General features: G+C 44.0%; 1 protein-coding gene across 2 annotated transcripts; it reads left to right on the top strand.

Annotated features, from left to right (window-relative positions):
• Nucleotides 1–5,427: 5,427 nt before the first annotated feature.
• On the top strand, nt 5,428–16,770 carry NRN1 (neuritin 1). Of its 2 annotated transcripts, none has more exons than XM_043978928.1 (3): nt 5,428–5,575; nt 11,486–11,630; nt 15,589–16,770. In XM_043978928.1, exons 1-3 carry the CDS (start codon nt 5,557–5,559, stop codon nt 15,818–15,820), a joined length of 396 nt encoding a protein of 131 aa, XP_043834863.1. In that variant the 5' UTR covers nt 5,428–5,556; the 3' UTR covers nt 15,821–16,770. The 2 variants fall into 2 exon arrangements, with proteins under 2 accessions (XP_043834863.1, XP_043834862.1); XM_043978927.1 differs by lacking the exon at nt 5,428–5,575 and adding an exon at nt 5,722–5,994.
• The last annotated feature ends 5,257 nt before the right edge of the window (nt 16,771–22,027 follow it).

Raw genomic sequence — 22,027 nt, 5'->3', positions numbered from 1 at the left:
TCATTACTCCAAAGTTCATCTTCTCTACACTCTCTCCATTGGTGATTTAATTCAGTTGCACAGATAGGTCCACTTATCATTTCTGTGCAGAAGACTCCCAAAACTATATATCCAGCCCAAATTGCTCTCCTAAACCCCAATGTAAAAGATCAAACTGCATAATAGACAACTCCATATTCCTTATTTCTGTGAACTACACCACTTTCCCAGTCACTGGGGTTCAAACCCTCAGTCAATCTTAACCCTCCCTCATTCCCTATGTCCAATCCATTGTCAAGTCCTACTAATTCATCCACAGCATCTATTAAGTTTATCCCATTCCTTCCACTCCACTCATAGAACCATGATAACAATGTGAAAGAACACAGATCTCCTGAATCTTGTTCCAGGAAGGATAATGAATGATTGAAAGCTATTGTATTTAGTAACTAGATTACTGGGGAGTTTAGGACAGTTTCTGTAAAGTGGCAGAAGTAGAAGCTAGATTGCAGAAGGCTCAGGAGTGAAGAGTAGAGGCAGCAAACAAATTATTCATTCAAATCATTAGGGAGGAAGATGAGATGGTAGTTTAAGGTGGTAGTAGAGTCAGAAGAAGCCTACATTTTTTTAATGTAGGGGAAACTGGAAGATGTTAGTAAACAGAGTCAGTGAAAGAATGACAATGTCCCACAGAGAGGTGATTTGGAGTAATATAATTACAGGGTCTGGAGTTGGAAAGAACATTTGAGATCATCTACTCCAACTCCCTCATTTAGAGATGAGGACACTCATAGAGAAAAATCCTATAGGAGACGGAAGAGCATAGGAACAATAGCATAAGTTCAAAAGGGTGGAGGGAACCCTGGCAAGGACAACTATGCTTTCCTCTGAGGCAGAAGGAAGGAAATATGGTTGAAAACACAATGAGTCTTTTAGAATTTTAGAGCTGGAAGGGGCCTTGGAGATGAAACAATGGTCCTCTTATAATGAGGAAAATGAGATCTAGTAAAGAGTCCCAAATTAAATCTAGTATATTTTGAAAAGGAAAGTACCAGATTAAGGACTCATTCTCTTCTGAACTTTATCATATGATTGTGTGACCTTAGGCAAGTGACTCAACTTCTGCTCCCCAAGTTGATCCAGCCATCCCAAAGTGTCAGCCACCACCAAGAGGAATTAAATCTAGTATATTTTGAAAAGGAAAGTACCAGATTAAGGACTCATTCTCTTCTGAACTTTATCATGTGATTGTGTGACCTTAGGCAAGTGACTCAACTTCTGAGATAAAGGCCTCATTTTATCACCACTTTGTACAATTCTTCCTAGGCCAGCGTGAAGATTGCTAGGATAAGTAAATTGACTTTTTTGTTTGTTTGTTTTTTTCAGAGCAACGAGGGTTAAGTGACTTGCCCAGGGTCACACAGCTAGTCAAGTGGCTGAGGTCAGATTTGAACTCAGGACCTCCTGAATCCAGGGCTGGTGCTTTATCCACTGTGCTGCCTATGGGGGGGGGCCTCCCCACCCTTTTAAAAAAGATTCTTGGAATAAAAGAGCTATATAAATTCATGTTGATGACAAAAGTTTTTAGCTGAAGGCATTTGAAATAGCAGAAATTATAAGGAAGAGAGACACATTGGTAGGCCAAACTATTTAAAATTTTATCTGACCTAGAAGATGAAGCTAGGATTTTTATTGTGGTCCTGGCAAATGTTCTTTTCAAAGAATCTCATAGTGATACTATCTGAGAGGATAGCTTCTGGCAAATTCAGTTCTGATTGGAAGGTTTAGCTGAGGGTTTGACTTGGTTAATGACACTGCACCTCTTAAAATGTTCACTTGGTGATTTTGAGACTGTAACAAAGCAACAGTGAAGGTTCCCACAAGTGGGAGAGGTACCCTGTTTCCTGTGTCAGCCAGATTTAGAATTCTACATGGCCTCTTCAGTAACTCAAAGGAACCCTTAATCTCTAAGAGATGATTATGCAGACCCCTCACTGCCATCTAAAATGATTAAAACCAGACATATAGCACCAAAGGTTTTTGCAAATATTAAACATAATGAAAATGTGTGTTTTCATGTATTAGCATATTCATATCAAAGAAAATGGCTTATTAAAGGCAGATGAGATGGAATACCCTTCCATAAGAGGTTGTCCCAGTGCTTTATAAAAAGCGTTGTTATCAGTAGCTTGGTCAGAGTGTCATCTTATGTATTTTGGATCAGTGCAAAGCAACTCCTTAGTTTTGTCTTGTTTTGTTTTGTTTTTCCTCAAAGGAATTGCTCCAGAATTTTCTGGGCACACCTTTAATAACGGGAATTGTTCCCAATGTTCCAAAATAATGGACATGCTTTGACTAAAGGGGATTCTATTTTCCTTTTACACAAAGACCCAAAGCAGTATGTCCTTCCTGACCGTGCAGAAGGACCTGTGCCTTAAAACATTTAGCATCTGCCTCCCATCACCCACCCTGGGAGCCCTTCTGCAAGAGGAGGCTGCAGTATATGTAGCCTTCTGCTCATCCCCTGTTTTAGTGCAGCTTTTTTCTTCATTTTTTTTTTCTTTAGTGAGAATACCAACCAGAGAAAGCTAGTTTCGGAACCGAGGGGGGAGAGGGAGAGGAGGAAGGAGGAAGGACTGGGGGATAGCTTTTAGGAGTTGCGCTATGCAGTACTGCCACAGTGAAAACTGTGTAATGAAAGATGGATTTGTTAGATACTGGACAGAAGGTAGTCCCACTGATCTTCTTGCAGCATTGCACACCTCCAGCCTGCGCTGGAGCGGCTCGGACCATCCCAGTGCGCATGTGTGTCCGTGTTTAGGGTACAGAATGAGCAGATGTCAGGCCGCTGTGCTCACACACCTCCACTCGTTTTCTAGTTTGCTTTCAGCACTGTAGCCCTGTCCTCTCTCTCTCTCTCTCTCTCTCTCTCTCTCTCTCTCTCTCTCTCTCTCTCTCTCTCTCTCTCTCTCACACACACACACACACACACACACACACACACACACACACACACACACACACACACACACATACACACACACACATACACACACTCTTCCTCTGTCCCTGGGGAAATATACTCCTGTGCCCTGTCAGGATATTACACAGCATTAGAAGCCGCAGCAGGTCAAGGGAGGGATGTACCCCAAGGACTGGCTGGGAAGTGGTGGAAGAAGGAGAGAACAGGCACGCACACGGAGCCGCCGACCCGAGGGTACCCATAGCCTCACCCCGCCCTCCTTCCAAGCTAAACAAATACTGTAAACCTAAAATTCCGCGAAGTCTGGAGCAGGGAAGAGAAGGGGCAGAGGCTAGGGGCTGTGGCGCCGAGTCAGCGCTAAAGCCCAGGCTCTGCAGCCCTGAGACCGGGGCAAAGGGAGAAAGCCAGGGTCAGGGGAGAGGGCGCGCGCCTCCGCGCGGTGAGCCCCAAATTTCGGGGAGGATCTGAGAGCTACCTGCGCCCCTCCCCAACCTCCCCTTTCCTCCGGCTCCCCCCGCGTCCCGCCCCCGGCTTCTGCCTTTCTTAGAAGCTCCAGAGCTCAAGCAAAGGAAATACCCCAGGTTGCTGCTCTGCATTTGGATGCGGGGAAGGTAATCCCCCTAACTCCGCTCCCGCCCACGCCCACCCCCCCCCCGGGCTGTGGAGAGGGGGGAGGGGGAGCAGACCCAGGTCAATTGGTCCCGCCCCGGTGACGTCATGTAAGGCGGAGTGGGGAGAGAAACCTGATCCTCCTGCCTTCTTTCTCGGCTCCTCCTTCTGCAACAAACAGAACGCGCGCGCGCGTGCACACACACGCGCACACACAAGTGCGCGTGCACACACACACACACACACACACACACACACACACACACACACACACACGATCCCACTTGGCTGAGCACCTCGAAGGAGTTTTCTTTAGAGCTACTCCTAAAGGAAAGGGAGAACAACAACAGGACAGAAACTAAACCCAAATTTATAATACTTTGGTTCCCCTTATTCACTCCAAGTACCTCTTCTTCCACTTAGAGGGTTGGGGCATTTTGCACCAAATCATTCCCTTTCCTTTACTTTACACCGCCCCCTCCACCACCTCCTGCTTCTTCAAAAAACTGAGTCTTTAAAAACTCAATTAGTTAGATGGTTAGATTGTGGATGGTTAATCGAAAGGGCGAATTTGTTGCCTTTGGGACGTGTACATCTGTGAAATTGATGTTTTTCCCCAGTTCGTATGTATTATAAAATCTAAGTCTAGATAACCTATTTGTTGCAAAACAAGAAGAGAAACAAACGAAAGAAGAAGAGAAGAAGGGAAGGAAGGGGAGGGAAAGGAAAGAAAAAGAGAGGGGAGGAAAGGAGAGGAATATATGGGGAAGGGAAAAGGGAACAAGCATTTATTAAGCACCTACTTTGTGCCAGACTCTCTGATAAGTGCTTAACAAATATCTTTTGATCTCAAATAGACATGGATTTGTATATGAATCAGGGAACAAAATACTGGAGAAGTGAAATGGCCTATTTATATTGATCATTTATAATCTCTCGCATTTACAGACCTTTCTTTGTTCATCTTATCTTTCACACTGCGCCTAGCTCAAGATGTATCTGCAGAAACATTGACTTGAATAACAAACTGGACGCTCTATTGCACCTATCAAAAAAAGCGTACGTGAGCATTAAGAAACTCATCCGAATCCAAGAAAACTACAAACTACTATCCCTCAAATTTCACAGCGTCACAATAGTTATTAAATCTGTTATAACAGAAAATAATCTTTGCAGGATCCCCATTACCCCTTCTCTCCCCATCCTCTTGTACCGCCCCCCCCCCAAAAGCCAATGAGGCCTGCCTCTTCTCTGCGGAGGGAATTGGAGGGAATTAGTGTATTTATTAGCCCAAAGATGAAATACATCAGCTTGTGTGTGAGTGCACGCTCGTGCATGAATATGCCGGCGCGCTCTCGTGGGAGTGTGTGGACGTGTGTGTGTGTGCGTGTGTGTGTGTGTGTGTGTGTGTGTGTGCGGACGTGTGTACGTGTGTGTGCTTGTTGGTGTTCCGGGCTGCATACTGAGCTCAGCTGTTGAGTTGGAGAAAAGGTGGGGGTAGGCCAGTGCGTTTGTGTTCGGGGAGGGAGGCGGGGAGAGAAAAGGGGGGAACGACCCTCCAGGATTAATAGAGCTTGCTTGGCTTTTTTCCCTTCCTTTCTTTTTCTCTAGAAACTCCCCTGCAGTATTAAAATGTTAAGGTGGAGAAAGGATTTTTCGATGAGCGAATTCCTGGTGGGTACTGTGGAGGAGGGAGGAAAGTGAGGATGGGGGAGGGAGGAGGAATGAAGTGGCAGGTTAAAAAACGATCAAGAAATAGTGAACTGGGAGCGCAAGGACTCCCCAGCTGAAGGGGTGTGTTTGAGGGGGGTGGTCACACAGCCCACGCCTCGCGCAATGACAGGGAGAGATGGAGAGAGTGAAAATGGAAGAAGAGGTGGATAGTGGTGGTGGTGTGGACATTTTCACCATGGGGAGGAGAGATTTCGTTCGGCTTGCACATTAACGGGAGATATCTGGATAATTCCAGCTTCTGATGACTATAAATGGCGATTCTCTTCCAAGGTGCCTATATAAAAAAAAAAAATCATTCCGTGTCATCCCCCACGTCAGGCCTGCTCGTGGGCGTGAGGCTGTACTTCCTCCGCCCCCTCCTAACGGAGTGAACCATTCCCAGCTCTCTCTCTCTCTCTCTCTCTCTCTCTCTCTCTCTCTCTCTCTCTCTCTCTCTCTCTCTCTCTCTGTGTGTCTCTCTCACTCTCTCACTCTCTCTCTCCATCTCTCTCCTCCCTCTGCCTCCCCTCTCTACAAAGTAGTCTTCTGCTGCTGCTGGAACTTGTTGGCAATGCCTATTTTTCAGCTTTCCCCCGCGTTCTCCAAACTAACTATTTAAAGATCTGCAGTCGCAAATGGTTTTACTAAATGTAGGATGGGACTTAAGTTGAACGGCAGATACATTTCACTGATCCTCGCTGTGCAAATAGGTAAGTGGACGGCAAAATGATGTCTCGAGTTTTATGCACCCAAAACCCAATAGGTGCTTGCAAGACATCGACTGTCTAAATAACTTAATCGGACTGGTTTGACGGGTGCAGAGGTGACAGGTAGCTCCCACTCGGCTGATTGCATTAGGGTTCTCTTGCAGAGCTGGTAAAATCTAGAAGGGACAAATTGGTCATCGGTTCGCTCTTTAGACACTCTCTGTCCCATTCCTCTTTGCCTAAGTGAACAGGCTACCTTGGGCTTGCCAGAAAATGTTTTTATGCGGTTGGTTGCTTTTCTTCTTTTTATCTCGTAATTTATATTTGCTCCTGTATCTAGACTCTTACGGTATGTCGTGGATGCTGGCGGAATGGTATTGATTCCCCAGCATACGGAAAGGCACATTTTGACAGGACAAACGGGTAAGAAAGGGAAGGAAGGGGATGGAGAGATAGAATTGGAAAGTTTGTGTTCCTGAAAGCAAAGATATGTGGGGTTCCAGCTGCTGCATATAGAACTTTGTCATTCCCTACTTCCCCGCCCCCATCTACCAGCTGCAGTGTTTGCCCAGGGAACCACATTAGGTGCACGGTTTATTTATCCTTGCTGCAGTATTTGCACAGTGCTGTATGGGGAGGGGGTGTTAAAAATAATAGATAACTTTACAGACTGAAAACGGAAAAGCACTATCATTCAATATATTAAAATATTACATGCAATGCATATATGCATCTAGAAATCTAATTAACATTCGAGCATCATTTTGATAAGAATTGAATTACTTGCATATATATATATGTTATCATATAGTCTCTTCAGACATCTGTGTGTGTTATATATTATGTGGGAGAAAGGAGTTTAAGGTACGTGAGTTTCTAAAGTACCCTCTTGTTTAGGGAGGTCAGATGTCTTTGTTCACCATTTTGTGTCAAGGAATGTTTCTCCGTAGTTACACTTGTCAAACATTTTGGCATCCAGAATGAAGAAAATGTTATGGAAAGATTAAATGGAATCCCAGCTTGTGCTGCTTAGTTCAAGCATTAATTAAATTTAATCTAAAGTGAAAGGGAAGCAGGTTATGATAGACTTAGAAATAGATTATTTTAAAACAAACTCTTCAAACGGGTTTTCTGCAGACGGAGGGATTCGTTGCCTCAGATCTTTGCAGTCTGTAGCATTCTTTGCAGACAGATCTTTGCAGTATTGGGAGGGGGGTGGTGAGGAGACTTAAGAGAGTAGGGTTTAAGGCGGGGAAGAGGGAAGCTACACATGATAAATAACATTTTGTCTTCCGGAGAAATCTGAAGGAGACATTGGGTGCGTGCAATTTGAAAACGAAGACAAACTTGTTTTCAGACAGATGTTTTAAAGTGTCTGAAATAGTCTCATATTACTAAGCCATTTTCTCATAAAGCTTTTTGGGGATTTGAGAGTGGATGAAAGCTAGTGTGTGTGTGTGTGTGTGTGTGTGTGTGTGTGTGCCTGTGGGATGAGTCAATTTCTTCTAAGAATTTTGATATTTTAAATTTCTGCCATTCGTTCACATATATACAATAAGGAGGTTTTCTAATTGTGAGGAAATTTGTTGAAGTTGAAAATAAATGCATTGGGCAGTTAGTTAGATCCATGGATTTTGAAAGAGAATGAGAAGACAGTTGGTGTTCAGTTGGTTTTCATCAAATGAAGGCAGGTATCTGTTTCCTGTGCCCCCCCCCCCATCGTTTGTTGCAAGCTTTCTGTTTTGAAATCTTGTGGGAAAAGACCTTTGCAAATGAACAGGGTTAGGGTTCAAATTGGAGGGTGCAAATGTTCTTCAAATGCATTAGCAACTGCTCAGAAATGACTATATGTTGGAACTGGAATTGAAATTCAGACTATTATTTGATCCTAAATGTATATCTTTCTCCTCAGTAGATTCTTGTTCTTTATTAATTCATAGTTGGGAGCTCTCTGGAATCTTTGACATTTGGCTAGAAAAGTGGAAATGAAGTGGGAGGGAAAAGACAGAGGGGAGGGGGTTGGGATGAGGAGAGAGGATTAAGAATGAAAAATCTTGGAACGAATGAAGAGATGAATGAAGATGGTTTTGGTTTTTTGTTGTTATTTTTGTTTTAAGAATCAAAAAAGAGGGAGGGCATAAGGTTTAAACACAGGGAAGCATATTTTGCCTGGGGAGACCCAATTAGAGGCTCAATTAGGAAGAGTCCATTGACCTGTTCTAATATGGGCTTTCTAATTCCCTGGTATTCAAAGTCTCTTTTCAAAGAAGGGCATATCAAAATGATTGTTCAGTTACAAAAAAAAAAAAAAGAAAGAAAGAAAAGAAAAAGAAAACAGAGAGAATTGTTTGGAGGCTTCTTATTTTAGATAGATATCAACATGTGTATTCTTGTGAGTCTTTTCCTGAAGCAGCTCTGGATAGTGTAATAAGTGCCCTCCCTCTCCCCCCCCCCCCCCCCCCCCCGCCAATCCCCTTTCTCTAACTTTAGTCTTTAAAGAAATAAGCAATTCGATGTCGCTCTGTTTTTCAAATGAGGTTGTCCAAGTGATGAGAAGGTATCCATATGAAGAGAAAAGAAAAATATTTTCTTTCTACTATAGCGTTGCATTTCCCGGCATTTTCTGCTCTGATGAATTTCTGGGTGATTCGTGACATTTTTGCTGAGTCCTATTTAAAACCTAGGCCCCAGCTCGCTAGCTCTCTCTCTCTCTCTCTCTCTCTCTCTCTCTCTCTCTCTCTCTCTCTCTCTCTCTCTCTCGTCTCCTAGAGGTCAGGGCTATTTGTCCCACAGTCATAGTCTCTTTCCAGCAGTATGAATGAATTCCTAGTCTGAATCAGATAAACGGCCCCAGGCTGGACAGTTCCCTGTCAGCTATCCTCAGGCGGTGCTAGTCCAGCAGGTGCTGTTTCTGCTCGTTTGGCTTCAGTCTCCTTATTTAGGCCCAATGCTAGCAGGATGGGTTAGTCCGGGACAAGGAAGGGGGTTTTTAGAGGGGAGTGGGGGGAGGGAGATAGAGAAGTCTTGGAAAGTCCCTCTGAGAAGGGGAAATAAGGAACAGAGCTCCGAGCTCCGAGAGGTATGGCCAGAGTCGAGACTGAAGCCCTGGGAAGGTCCCTCCACGTCTTCCCTAAAGACTGATTTTACTTGTGGCCTGGAAAACTATGTCCCTCACCTCCATTTCACCTCTGTCCCTTCTAAATCTACCATATCTTCCAGCCATAAGGCCACCCTGGTGCACCAGGCACTGCGGCGGGGCGGGAATAGATGCGGGAGACCCTCTGGGGCTCTGGGTTCTTTCTGCTGTCCAGAATCAAAGCATATTAAATTACAGCTACAAGCTTCCAGGTCGCTTTCAGTTTGCAGTGGTGGTGACCACCGGGAAATGCTTTTAAAAGCCAAAGATTTGAAGTCCTTGGGGTTCACCTATTGTAATTTGCCTCTCCAGGACCCAAAGTGGGAGAAAGAAACTGACTTTCTCTTCCCCCAAAAGATCCTTCCCCCCCTCCTCCCTTCCCACAGAGATCCTTCCATCCATCCCACCCACAGCCGATTTTTCTGGAGAGGGAAAGAGCTTGGGATATATCATCTGCTGCTCTTGTTCCACTCTGATTTGCGGGGATTTTCCAACCCCAGACACATCCACCCCCAAACAACACACTCCAAGGAGCTAAAAAGCTCCAATAGTCTCTCGCCTCCGAGTTGCAGACCCTTTCTGCCTCTTCTAAGAGTGATTTTGGAACTGTGTGCATAGACTGGAGAACAGCGAGGGGAGACACGTTGCATCCCTTTGTAGCCAGGTTTTTCTGAGCTCAAATGGGATTGCCGGAGGCGCCAAGGATCCCTGGGAGAGGAAGCTGTCACAGCCCTATGTTTGGATTGTAGAGATAGGCAGGTTTTTGTTTTTCCGGGGTGAGAGTAGGGAATGCCTAGAAATGAAATCCTTTCCGCAGCACTACGTAGAGGTGAGATGAGGTAAACCAGTTTACCTTCCCCTTGTTTCCACATGACCGCAGCACTAGCCTCAGTGGACGTGACTCCAAGGGGAGACCCAAGGAAACACACATGCAAAGGCTGTGAACCCAAAGCACCCAGCAACCTCTCCTTACACTTCTTAACCCTCCAGTAAATATCGCCCCTTCAACCAAAATACACACAAGTACGCGCGCGCAAAAAGCTTCATTGCAGAAAATAATTTTATAATAAAAATGAGTGTTTTTCATTCCTGATGGAAGCCCACTAGGAACAGAAAATTTTAAGTTTTTATTTTCTAGAGAATATACAGAATGTTAGGCTCTTTCTATACCTTTCTCTCAGACTTCCGAGATAATTTAGTCCAGCCCCCTCCTTCTATAGATGGAGGTGAAGTGATTTGTCCAAGGTCACACAACTGATTAAGACTTGAATGAATCCAGGCTTTATTCTGATAGTGCTGTTTTAACTTCAACTCCAGTGGACGATGGAACAAGCGAGCTAGCGATCTCTCATCTTCTCTCTCTCTCTCTCTCTCTCTCTCTCTCTCTCTCTCTCTCTCTCTCTCTCTCTCACACACACACACACACACACACACACACACACACACACGCACGCACGCACACACCACATTGGTTCAAATAAAAATTTTAAACCACATCATCAGTACTTCTGGTGAGCCCTCTCCTCTGTATGTGGGCCATATACTAATTGTACATTGAGTTGGGCAGAAAGCATCCTTTAGACTAGGATCATAAGTTCGTTAGGACCTTACAAGTCGAGAACTGTGACCTGACATCTCCGACATTTCATTGTTCAAAGGAGAGATTTGTAAGATAGAGATGAACTGGAGGATGGCATCTCTTTCCATATATTCGTACCATTCCACTACTAGCTTATCCATTCTCAGCTTTTGGAGACCCCTTTCCCAGGCTTCAAAAACAAAAATTAACAAAATGTTGATGAGGTACTGGGATTTGGAGGGTTGAGGGTTGGTGTGGGTTTTGTTTTTTTTGGGTTTTGGGGGGTTTTTTGAGCGGGGGTGGGAGTGGGGCAGGCGAATAGGAAGCACGATTTGGGGAGGAAGGGTCTACAAAAGAACGATCCCTCTCCCTCCCTCCCGGATTTCTTTACATTCTCCACCCTAGCCCCAAGTCTGAATAAGACCAGTGGCTTGGTGCCTGTCTGGATTTTCAAATCTGTCATTCTCAACACACGTTTCTCATTTAAAATTAATCCGGTCTGGTGGCTGGAATGCTAATGGGAGCAGGCTGTACGGGTTCGTTGGATGAAGAAGAAAGAGAGCCTGGGACCTCTCCCTGGCGATTGAGGCGGCAGCGGCGGCGACTGCTAGACCCTATCCAAAGGCAAGGCTCCGAGCCTAGTACCTAGGACCTGGAGCATACATCTGGGGGCTCTGGGGCCCCTACTTCTGCAGTGCGGGATTTGATTGTGCTGGGAGCTGGTCTCCGCCTCTGAGATGCTGATATATGTCTCCCTCCCTTCCCCTCCTCCCCCGCAGCGTACCTGGTGCAATCGGTGAGAGCTGCAGGGAAGTGCGATGCGGTCTTTAAGGGCTTTTCCGACTGTTTGCTCAAGCTGGGCGATAGCATGGCCAACTACCCGCAAGGCCTGGACGACACGACAAACATCAAAACCGTCTGCGAGTAAGTTTCCCTGCTTTGGTGTTTCTTTACTTTCAAAACCATTGCACATAACTTTGAAAACTGCTCCTCATTCCACCCACCCATTTCCTTTCTGCTAATACAAAAGTCGTTTCTTCTCCTCCCTGTCCATCTCCCTCTTCTTTTTCTTCCTTATTCCCTCAACCTGCTCCCTCCTCCCTTTCCTTTCCTTTCCTTTCCTTTCCTTTCCTTTCCTTTCCTTTCCTTTCCTTTCCTTCCTTCCTCTCTCTCTCTCTCTCTCCTCTTCCTCCCTCCCTCCCGTCTCCCTCCTCTCTCTCCTTTTTTCCCTCTCTTCTCTTTCATCCCCCTCCTTACCTTTCCATTTCTTTCTTTAAAAAAAAAAGAAAAAAAAAGGTGTACTATAGAGTACTGAGGAACCGAGACCGGCAGTCCACGAGATTATTCCTCAGACCCTTTGAAGTTTCAGCCTGTGATTGTAGTACACTGCACTCAGAGGGTTATTAGATGAGGGAGTGATTTCTCTCGCTTTTGATTCACTGGCCCCTTCAGGGTATCTCTACATTCTCTATGTCTATGGGGGGGGGGGGAGTACACAAGCCCGAAAATGGGCTGGAATCCAGGAGTATACGTGAAGATGAGGGTGCCCTGCTTTTTCAGGATGTCTGTTTCGATGCAGAGTGAGAAATTGCATTTTTACTGTCTTCCTGCATGATATACTTACTACAATAGCAACTGTCCAGTGTCTCTGTTGTTTAGCTGCTTAAGGCCATTTTTTAAACAAAAAGTATAACCATTTAATTATTTCAACAATGACCAAAAGGATGCTAAGTGCCACGGGGGGGGGGGGGAGAAGAGGAAATAATCTGATATTGCTTCCTCTTTTGTGATCTCTTGTTAGTCTCCATTATTGTCTGTTTAGCTTCGTTTTATACCACAATAACAGAGGAAAGGGGCTGTAGGCTTCGCTAATAAAGGAAAGGAGTAGGGGTGCAAAGACTGATTGAAGGGGGAAAAAACCCAAAAAGCAAAAACCCTCGAACTTGGTAGGAAATTTCTCCAAAGTAGAGGAATCAGTTTTTTGGGCTCATTTTAGCTTCCCCCTTCTTTCTCCCCAGCAGTCCCACCAAAGTCTAAAATCCGCAGTGCCGAATTAGGGCTTCTCTTTATAAAGTAACCGCGGCTCCTGAGATAATCAAGTGTGGCTCCTGCTGTAGCTTTTTCCTTTGGCTCCGACAGCACACATAACAAATTGAGGAATTGAGCTTTTCTGCAGGGAACCCATTGGCTGTAGCTGCTCTGTATCTCCTCGCTGCCCCCTCCCCCTACATTTTTAAAGAGGGAATTTTCCATGCTCCAGGAGTGCCTGGCCTTTCACGTATAGTAATGCAGCCTAGAGGTGGAATCGGACGGCTAAAGATCACAGTAGTCTGAATGATTTCTTCCATTCTACAAAATTCAATCCTCTCCCTCTCCGTCTCCACTTCCTCCGCCCCCACCCCGCCTGCATTTTTTTTTTTTTACTAATACACCAGGTCCCCAGATCACTGCCAACAGAAACCTCATCCAGTACTTCCAAAAGCTATACGAAGACAGTGGAAAGGACGCAAACTCGAGACTCCTTCCCTACATGCACACACCTCTCTCCAAACGTATAGTGGAAGATAGGGGTCTATCTATAGCTCTATCGACAAGTAACTAAATATAGAGAACAGCCCGAATCCTCGGTTATTTTCAAGGATCTCGGTGATTTGCCAGGCTGTTGAATTATTCAGCAGGACAGCGACCTCATTAGTTATTTCTCGAAACGGGGAAATGATTACTGTCGTGCAACCCTGGGGTCTAATGGCTTGTTTGGGGTTCTAAATGCAACTCAGTTGAGAGCTAGTTTCTTTCAATGGATGATAGACTTCCACTTGGTTCCAATCACCACACAAACAAACACACACACACACACACCCTCCAGTCTGTGTCTCACTCAGGGGTCGATTGCCTGCCCTACCTACTCCCCCACAGACTATCTCCCCACCAGCATCAATAAAAGAAGATGGGGAGAGATTTAGTAGCCCTATGGGAGGCGCAATTACTGCAGAAACACCGCAGGAAGTACAGGCTCGCCCCTTCTGGCATCTCAATATTTTATTTGTTGTAAATTGAGAAATCAAAAAAGTTCAAGTGGAAGCCCACCCATCCCTCCCCCACTAGCAAGCATGAAGTGCTCATGAATGCAGACTTCTGAAACAACTAAGAGAGAATATTTTGTTTATGCATATATATACATATGCGTGTATATACATATACATATACCCATAAACAAATATATGGTGTAACTGAATTAAGGGGAAGAGGCTATTTTATTGTGGAATGAAAATACAAATATCAATGTTATTCGATGCATTCAAAGCAAGTCGGCTGTCAGACCCCTAGAGTTGGGGAGATGGAAGTGACCCAGGTCCTAAAGGAGACAGTGACCCAGTAATCGATCACGGGTTGGGATTATATTTAGTTCCGTGATCTATTTTTGGTTTTCAAAGGAAAAGGCGGGGGGAGACGAAAAAGGGCAGACTGGGTGGGAGGGGGGGTCGGGGTGGGGAGGCAAGAAGTTTATGAATTCATGAAAGGTGTCTAGGAAGGACAGGTGAAGGGGAGGGAGAGCGAAAGCCCTTTAAGGACCTACATGGCCTGCGTCCTAAGGTAACCCAGCCCGGCTAGTTGAGATTTCTAGGCATGAGGGACATAACCGTATCTGACTACCAGTTTTGGAGTCTTGGCTTTCCAGAGGAAATGGAGATGGCCTGTTATCTAAAATCCGTGGGAAGCCCCCGTTTCCATAAGTAGGGTGTAGTCTGGCTCATTACTCACACAAATAGAAAGGTTGAGGAGGAATATGTCGAGAAATACAGCAACGCTGAGGGGTAAAGGTCGGGGAGAACCGAAGGTGAGAAGGAAGGAAACAAAATGAGAGAAAATGAAGAGGAGGTAAAGAAATCCAGGAAGGGGGGGGGGGAGAAGTGAGAAAAGAGAGAGGGAGAAAGATGGGAAATATGGATAGAGGATTGAAAAGGATAAAATAGAAAAGAGAACGGATGGAGAGAGGAAGGGAAAAGAGGAGGAGTCGGAAATGAAGGAGAGAAAGACCAATGAACACAAGAAAGAGAAAGGAAGATAAAGAAAAAAGGAGAAGGAAGGAGAAAAGGGAAGGAGAGAGAAATGGAAAGAGCAAGGGAAGGCAATAGAAGAGCAAGGACAACGAAAGAGAGAAGCAGAGGGAGTTGAGGGGGAGGAGAGAAAAAAAACAGGAGAAAGACACGCACAGAGCTGGCGAGTGAGGGAGTGAGCGACATATCTTGCGAGTTAAGAGGCATTAATAGGAGCCAGCTTGCAGGGCTTAGCAATGTTTTCCTTGCTTTCCCCAAGGAAGACTAGCAATCTGTTTGCCGAGGCCACGGTGCCAGCGCTTCGCGATTGGTTTGGTCCTGACCTGCTCTACACTGCACTCCTTGATAGACACAGCCCAGAATTGAGTGGAGGTGGGTGGGGTGAAGGAAACCACCGTGCTTGCGACAAAGAAAGGAGGATGCTTGTGACTATCGTGACAGTCCCAGGCGTCACGACTTCTTTGAGCTTTTGCAACTAGACTGCAGAAAGTGGGAGTTAGAGAGGCGAGAGGGTGAGGGGATGCGGCGACTCGTGAGCAAACCGAAAGGGTGAATGAATGGACCGCTCCCAAAAGTGGGGTTCCCAAAGGCTCTGCGGAGCTTTGTGGAAACGGAAGTGGGGATAACTAGGGCCTGCTCCGCGGAGAGTGAAATTTGAGGGCGAGTTTGATTGGAGGCTAGGTGACTCGGAGTTGGGGTTGGAGTAGTTAAGCTATTGAGCCGCGGTCTGGGCTGGGGAGCGGGGTTGGTAACAGTGGGCTCAGCTCAAGGTGCAGAAAGTGAACGTGTTCTCCCCTGCTTTGTTGTGCTTTGTTCCTCGCCAGATACTGGGAGGATTTCCACAGCTGCACCGTCACAGCGCTTACGGATTGCCAGGAAGGGGCGAAAGATATGTGGGATAAACTGAGAAAAGAATCCAAAAACCTCAATATCCAAGGCAGCTTATTTGAACTATGCGGAAACAGCAATGGGTCGGCTCCTTCGCTCCAGCTCCCGACCTTCTCTTTGCTCTTGGCGTCTCTCTGTGCAGCTTTAGCAGCCTGGCTTTCCTTCTGAGGGAGGGGCACCAGGCGCCCCCGGCAGACACACATTCACTTCATATTACTGGATTTATAGAGGAAGTATCCATCCGTTTTTTGGGGACGTTGTGATTCTCTGTGATGCTGACATTCATATAGGATTGTGGGGGAAAACACCACGTTATTCTCGTTTATTTTTTTCCTCGTTGTGTTTTATTTGCCAAATGTTACCAAACAGTGAGCAACAACAGCCAAACCGGACCTCAGCTTTATTAAGTCTTCAAACGGAAATACAAAAACGCGACCCCCCCTCCCCTGCCTTTTTTTTTTCTTTCTTTTTTTTTCAAAAAGAATCTCAGGAACGGCCCTGGGCCGCCTAATATATTAATCATGATAATACATGAGAAATGATGGGCTCCTCTTAATAGGAAAGAAAATGTGGAGAGAAGGCCACGGGGAACGAATTCAAGATCGATGTCCACGTGCGAAGCATCTAGTGAATAATTCACAGTCTCTATCGCATCTTTCTTCCACAGAATCTTGTTTTGATCACTTCCACTGCGAATTTCTCCTCAAGAAAAGAAAAAGGACATATTTAATTTTTTTTTAATGATGGGGAGTGGGGAGGGGGGGGGGAAGAGATGTATCAAATGACCACAGGAACGGAATGCTGCTAAGGTTGCTGGGAGATTAGCTTTACCTGCTGTTGTCAATGCATCTTTCCAAGTTCACTGCCTTTATTTTCCCTCCTCTCTTGTTTTAGATATTACACATACAGTAATACCTGAATATCCAATGGTATAGATCACGAAGGGGGCTTAAATGTTATCCTAAAATACAGTATAACGATTTTGACATAAAGAGCCTTGATTTAAAAAAAATAAAAGAGAGATGTAATTTTAAAAAAGTTTATTATAAATTAAATTCAGCAAAAAAAGATTTGCTACAAAGTATAGAGAAGTATAAAATAAAAATTATTGTTTGAAATGAGGGTGTCATTTGTTTCCTATATCATGTCTACTTTCTTTACACTGATTTCTCCAATTAAAGAGACAGGGTTTAAAGAGGAGATCATGACTGGGAAATTGCAGTTTATTTACTGTCTAGGGTAGAGAGGCAAATATTTAAAAGTTTTGTCTATTCAACAACCTTCACTCTTAAAAAAGCATAACTGTAAAAAGAGATACTGTGCCCTGTTGGAACATAGGGTGAAATACTTCCTTGTGAATTATCCAATTGAGAAAAAACACTTGCTTTTTAGGGGTTTAGTTTGAAAAGAAAACAAAGAAACAGAATAAACAGGAGAGGTTAGAGGAAATTAAGTTTTTTCAGGATGTAAGAAGCGGGAAAAGAATCTGCCCACAAAGACTAGAGAGAGTATTGAGCTTGTATTTCCCACCTCTCTCCCCAGCGTCTAACGCTATTGGTTAAAATAGGGGCGCTGGAATACAGTAGAACTCAAAACACTTTTCTCTACGCCAACGTGCAAGATAAGATAAAATGCTTTGTGGTGGGGAAGAGGCTGCTCTGAGCTAGAAAAGGAACCACCATTAAGGGCTGCAGAAGAGGGACAGAAAGGCTGTCTTCTCTGGCAGGGATCAGATGAATCCTTTCATAATTAATAAGAGAACTCAGCTGAAATGGTGGGGCCCTATTGATTTGGCAGCAGAGGCTGCTTTTGCCTCCTCTATTTATAGGTTCTTTGTGTCTTTATAAAGAAGTAAACATTGAAGAGTAAACAAGGCCATTAAGGACCTGCACTGATATCTGTAGGACAGAGGGACTGGGTGAGACTGAAGTTAGTTTAGGATTTGGGTATTGTTTTGTTCTGTTTAATTTTTCTTTTCTTTTTTTTGTGTGTTTTTCCCTTTTGAAGAGACCTAATTTCGGGGAAGTTTAAGGGTACAGAAGGAAAGAAGGAAGGTGTGGAGAACTGGAGGGATGGGGGGAGAGAGAGAGACAGAGAGAGAGAGAGGAATTATGTGGTTGTGTGACCCCTTCTTCTCTAGTTGACTTCCCCCACTTCCCCCTTCAAACGAGTCCTTTACAGTAGTTGTGAAATGTAATGTGTAAACAATAGCTAGGGTAACAGCTCATAAATCAAACACAGTAGGTTGCAGTCCAATCTGCATTTCCCCAATGGATTGAATCCCGGCAACACATGTGTCCTCGATCTGGAGCACTGGAAGCAATGTTGATTTTTAATGATAAAACAGATTACATGCAAAGAATCCTGGCAAAGAAGCTCAGCATCTTCTGAGTGGTGGGACTCTGACCCAGACTGCCCATGCCACTCTTACCAGCCAAAAGCCCTTCATGCTCACCACCAAGGGGAAAGAAAGAAGACCCCAGAGGTTCACAAGAGGTGAGAAGAGGAACCTAATATTTGTTCCTGTTGCATCATTGAATTTTAATTGTTTATAATAAGTATAAGCCAAGGATTGTTGTCTAGGGTTCGTTTCCTTCCCTTCCAAAGGCAAATCAAAGGACGTTAACCTGAGCAGCAGCCTTACGCATTCCATTTAAACAAGACTGAACTTGTTTTAAATAAATGTCTATTACATGCTACTGGAAGGGAGGAGGGGAGGAAGAGGGTTTCCTTTCCTCATTTTAGTCCTAGAAGCATATTGCCTCTCTAACGGTATCTCCCTGCCCCGAAGCAGGATAAGAACTAGTTTTCCTGGTATGATTGTAGTGATGAGGTCCTTCACTAGTGAAAAGGAAACTGCCAGTTAAATCTTTCTCCTAGGGTGGAGGCTGCTTTGGAAAAGGGAAGGTTTTGGAAAAAGGGAACAGTCTGAGCCCCCACTCAAGGAGGGCTTTTATTGGGCAGCCCAGACAGCACTTATGGTATTTGCCCAAGGGAGGAAGCAGGGAGCCACAAAAGGGTAGTGAGGAGTCAAGGATGTTTGCTCCTTCGTTTGTCTGTTGACTTATTTCCAATAGACGTGTGTTCTCATGGGGAAATCCAATGTGTCCCAGTGGTTCCTGTTGCAGCTGTGAGTGATATACAGATGTGCTTTCCTGTTGGACACCTTTACCGCTGGCACTGCTTAAAGTAGGTTTAGTTTATTCCAACATATTGCCTCCGTTAAGGCAGAAACAAAACTTGAGTTTAAATACTGAGGAGCATGGTCCTAAAAAGCAACTGACCTTCTCAGCTGAGTCTCTGATCAAGTGCACCTTCTGGGCTGATATCAGAGTCCATTTCTGGGTATCTAGGAAGAATCCCACGGATCCACTCCTGGAAATGCAATTAATGCCTAGTGAAACATCTGGCTCATTCCAGAACATTTCTTCTTATTGTGGTGGTTGTTTGTTATAATTATACTATGTCATGTTCTAATTTGCTGTTTGATGATGATGATACCTCCAGATGCTATTTAATCGATATTATTGTTTTTAGTGTCTTGACTGTTATTTCTGTTTCCATCCCAGATGTATACTGTGAAAAGACAGCTCCAATTGGGATCTGCACATTTCTGAGCTCACTTTGCATGAAAGGAAGTGATATTTGCTCCTGAATTTATTCCACACCCACCTTGGTTCCCTCTCTCTTCATCTCTCTGCACATGTGAGACTTGTGTTGGGCATTTCAGAATCCGAGAATTGGGATGGTCGGGCAAATGCAGGAAACTAGTTATGGGACTTCTGAAATGGAAAGAATTTGCATGGAACTTCACTTTCTGATGTAAATGGCTATGGGCAGCAACCAAAGGGCCTGACTTTCTATTTTAAGCCAGTAATTGTTTTCAATTCTTATTAAATTTGTGGAAGGCCAGCTTTTCAACCCTCTGAAAGTTATCAGCCTTCTCACCAGGGTAGGGTGGACATAGAATAGGTGGAGAAAAGGGAAGAGGAAGAGGAATGCATAAAGAAGTGATGTAAAGGGGAAGCAGAAGAAAAATGAAGAGAGGTGAAAGAAGAAAGGGGAGAGGAAAGAAAGAAAAGGGAAATGAGAAAAAGAACAAGGAGAGGGAAGAGAGATAGGGCAATGAGGCATAAGGGGGAGAGAATAAAGAAGGGAGAGGGATTAGATAGAGAAGATAAAGAAGGGAAAGGGAGAGGAGGAAAGAAGGGGGAGGGGTGAAAAAGAAGAGGTAGGGAAGAGCTAAAGAAGAGAAAGGAGAAAGGGAGAGAGAAAAAGGGAAAGGAAAGACGAGAAGGGAGAAGAAAGAAAGAAGAAGAATTAAAAGAATTCAGAAAAAAAACATTCATATATATCATTAAACCAAAGGGACATGAAAAGTCATCAGTAAATCCACCTATGGATTTATTTTCTCTGGGTCTGTCCATCTATCAGACCATTCATTTATTTTAGCCCAGAGTTTTCTAAGCAGCTCTGACAAAGTGCTATTAGGCAGCTTGGGAAAGATAGTTCACTTCCTCTCCTTGCTTTCAAAGAAATGGATGCTTTGATCCATAACATAGCTTGGAACACAGTTCCTTTATTCCTTTTCCCCTCCCTGGTTCTCCACCCAAAATTGGCCCTGGAAAAAAAAAAAGAAACCAAACAGAGGGATATGCTATTGTTTTACAAATTTTCCCTACCCACACATTTTAGATGGAGAGCTAAAATTTGAGTCTTTGGACTCCTAGCATCTATTACCTGACCCCCAGTGATCTACTAGCACTGTGGACATCAGAGGGTGCAACTACAAGCCCTCCTCTTATTCAAGACGTGAAATAGAAGCATATATAGGTTGTAGTAGTATTTGTTGGAAATGGAAAGAAAAAGAGAGTAAGATTAGCATCAAGATTTAATGTTCCAGAAAAAGTAGAAGCTGTGAATGACACTATCTCAAGTCACTCGACAGGAAAGAATTTTCCCAAGGATACATCCATGAACCAATAGTGTTCCCCCTGACTTTCTAAACCAAAAAGGCTGATGGATTTGGGGGAATTTAAATTTTTATTTTCTCTTTTATTTCCTTTTTAAGGTAAAAGAGAAAGGAGAAACCTCCAGCCTTAATAGATTTTGCTTACCTGTCCATCCAGAATTCTTTTGAGTTTATGAGTAGCTTTTGGAATAGGTGATCTCAGTGGCCCACACTGGAGATTCTGAACACTGGCCTCAGGTCTCTACCTCCCAACTCTGGTTTCAGTTCCAGAGGTGACTGAGGAGGAAATGAGAGCACACCCAGTCCTCTGACTTTTTTCCTGAATATATATATTTACCTCCCCTGGTCAAAAAGGTCTCCTAGGAGAACATAGAGAACAGGTAAGACTGACATGCAGTTAGGGATACTGTGAAACTTAAATGAGATGATGTATATAAATTTTTTCAAATCTTAAGGCACTGTATAAATGCCAGTTACCATTATCATCATCACACCACCATCCATCATCCATTCTCATTCTAGAGTCATCAGGCTACCAGTCTGGTGATGACTTTATTCCCTGAATCTTCTACTTTACTCTTGATGTTCTCAAGCAATACTGGGGTATGGTAGTAAATGTTTAACAACCAGGCTTTCTGAAAGAAAAGTATGCACACACACACATACACACTTTTAAATTCAGTCTGCATTACTAACACATTCTTAAGGCTAAACAACCAACAGCACAATAAATCAAGCCCTGATTTATTATATTGATTTCTGAGGTATAAATGCTCACACTGAAAATTTAACTGTAGGCTATTGCAAGCCAGTTGGAGCTAGTTCTAGCCTGCCTTTGAGTACAGGTTTCTTCATTCCCATGTCTAATCTCTCCCTTCTATTCTGTTGAAGATCTTTGTATTCCAAGCCTAGATGAAAATCCCAGAGTTCATCTTGTCTTTTCCCCTGTCTTCAATGAGCTTAGGTTAATTAATATCTTTTATTCTTAAAGACATCATTAGCCAATAACCCATTCTAAAGCTTAGCCAACCTTACTACCAGGTTTGCCTTTTTTCTTATATTTGAACTTCAATTTCTTTAGTTATCTACAAAAGGAACTTCTCTCTCCCTTGTCCAACTTGTTGGATTTAACTCAAAACCATTTAAGTTCTCTGTGCAAGGCATTGTATTGGACCCTGGTCATATAAAGATGAAAAAAAAAAAGAGAGGGAACTGATCTCATCTTTGATGTCAAGGAGTTTAAAGTTGGGGAGAAGAGGGAGGATGAAACTTAAATATAAATAACTATGGTAGAATTTAGAAAATTATTAAATGCATGGGATTCATAGTTCTTAGAGTTGGATATGTTAGAGTTCATATGTAAGGCCGTCATTTTGCAGATGGAATACTGAATCCAAGAGACT

The sequence above is a fragment of the Dromiciops gliroides genome, chromosome 1 (assembly GCF_019393635.1).
Source record: "Dromiciops gliroides isolate mDroGli1 chromosome 1, mDroGli1.pri, whole genome shotgun sequence".
Lineage (NCBI taxonomy): Eukaryota > Metazoa > Chordata > Mammalia > Microbiotheria > Microbiotheriidae > Dromiciops > Dromiciops gliroides.
The sequence above is the reverse complement of the archived record's forward strand: the minus strand, read 5'-3'. Positions and strand labels throughout refer to the sequence as shown.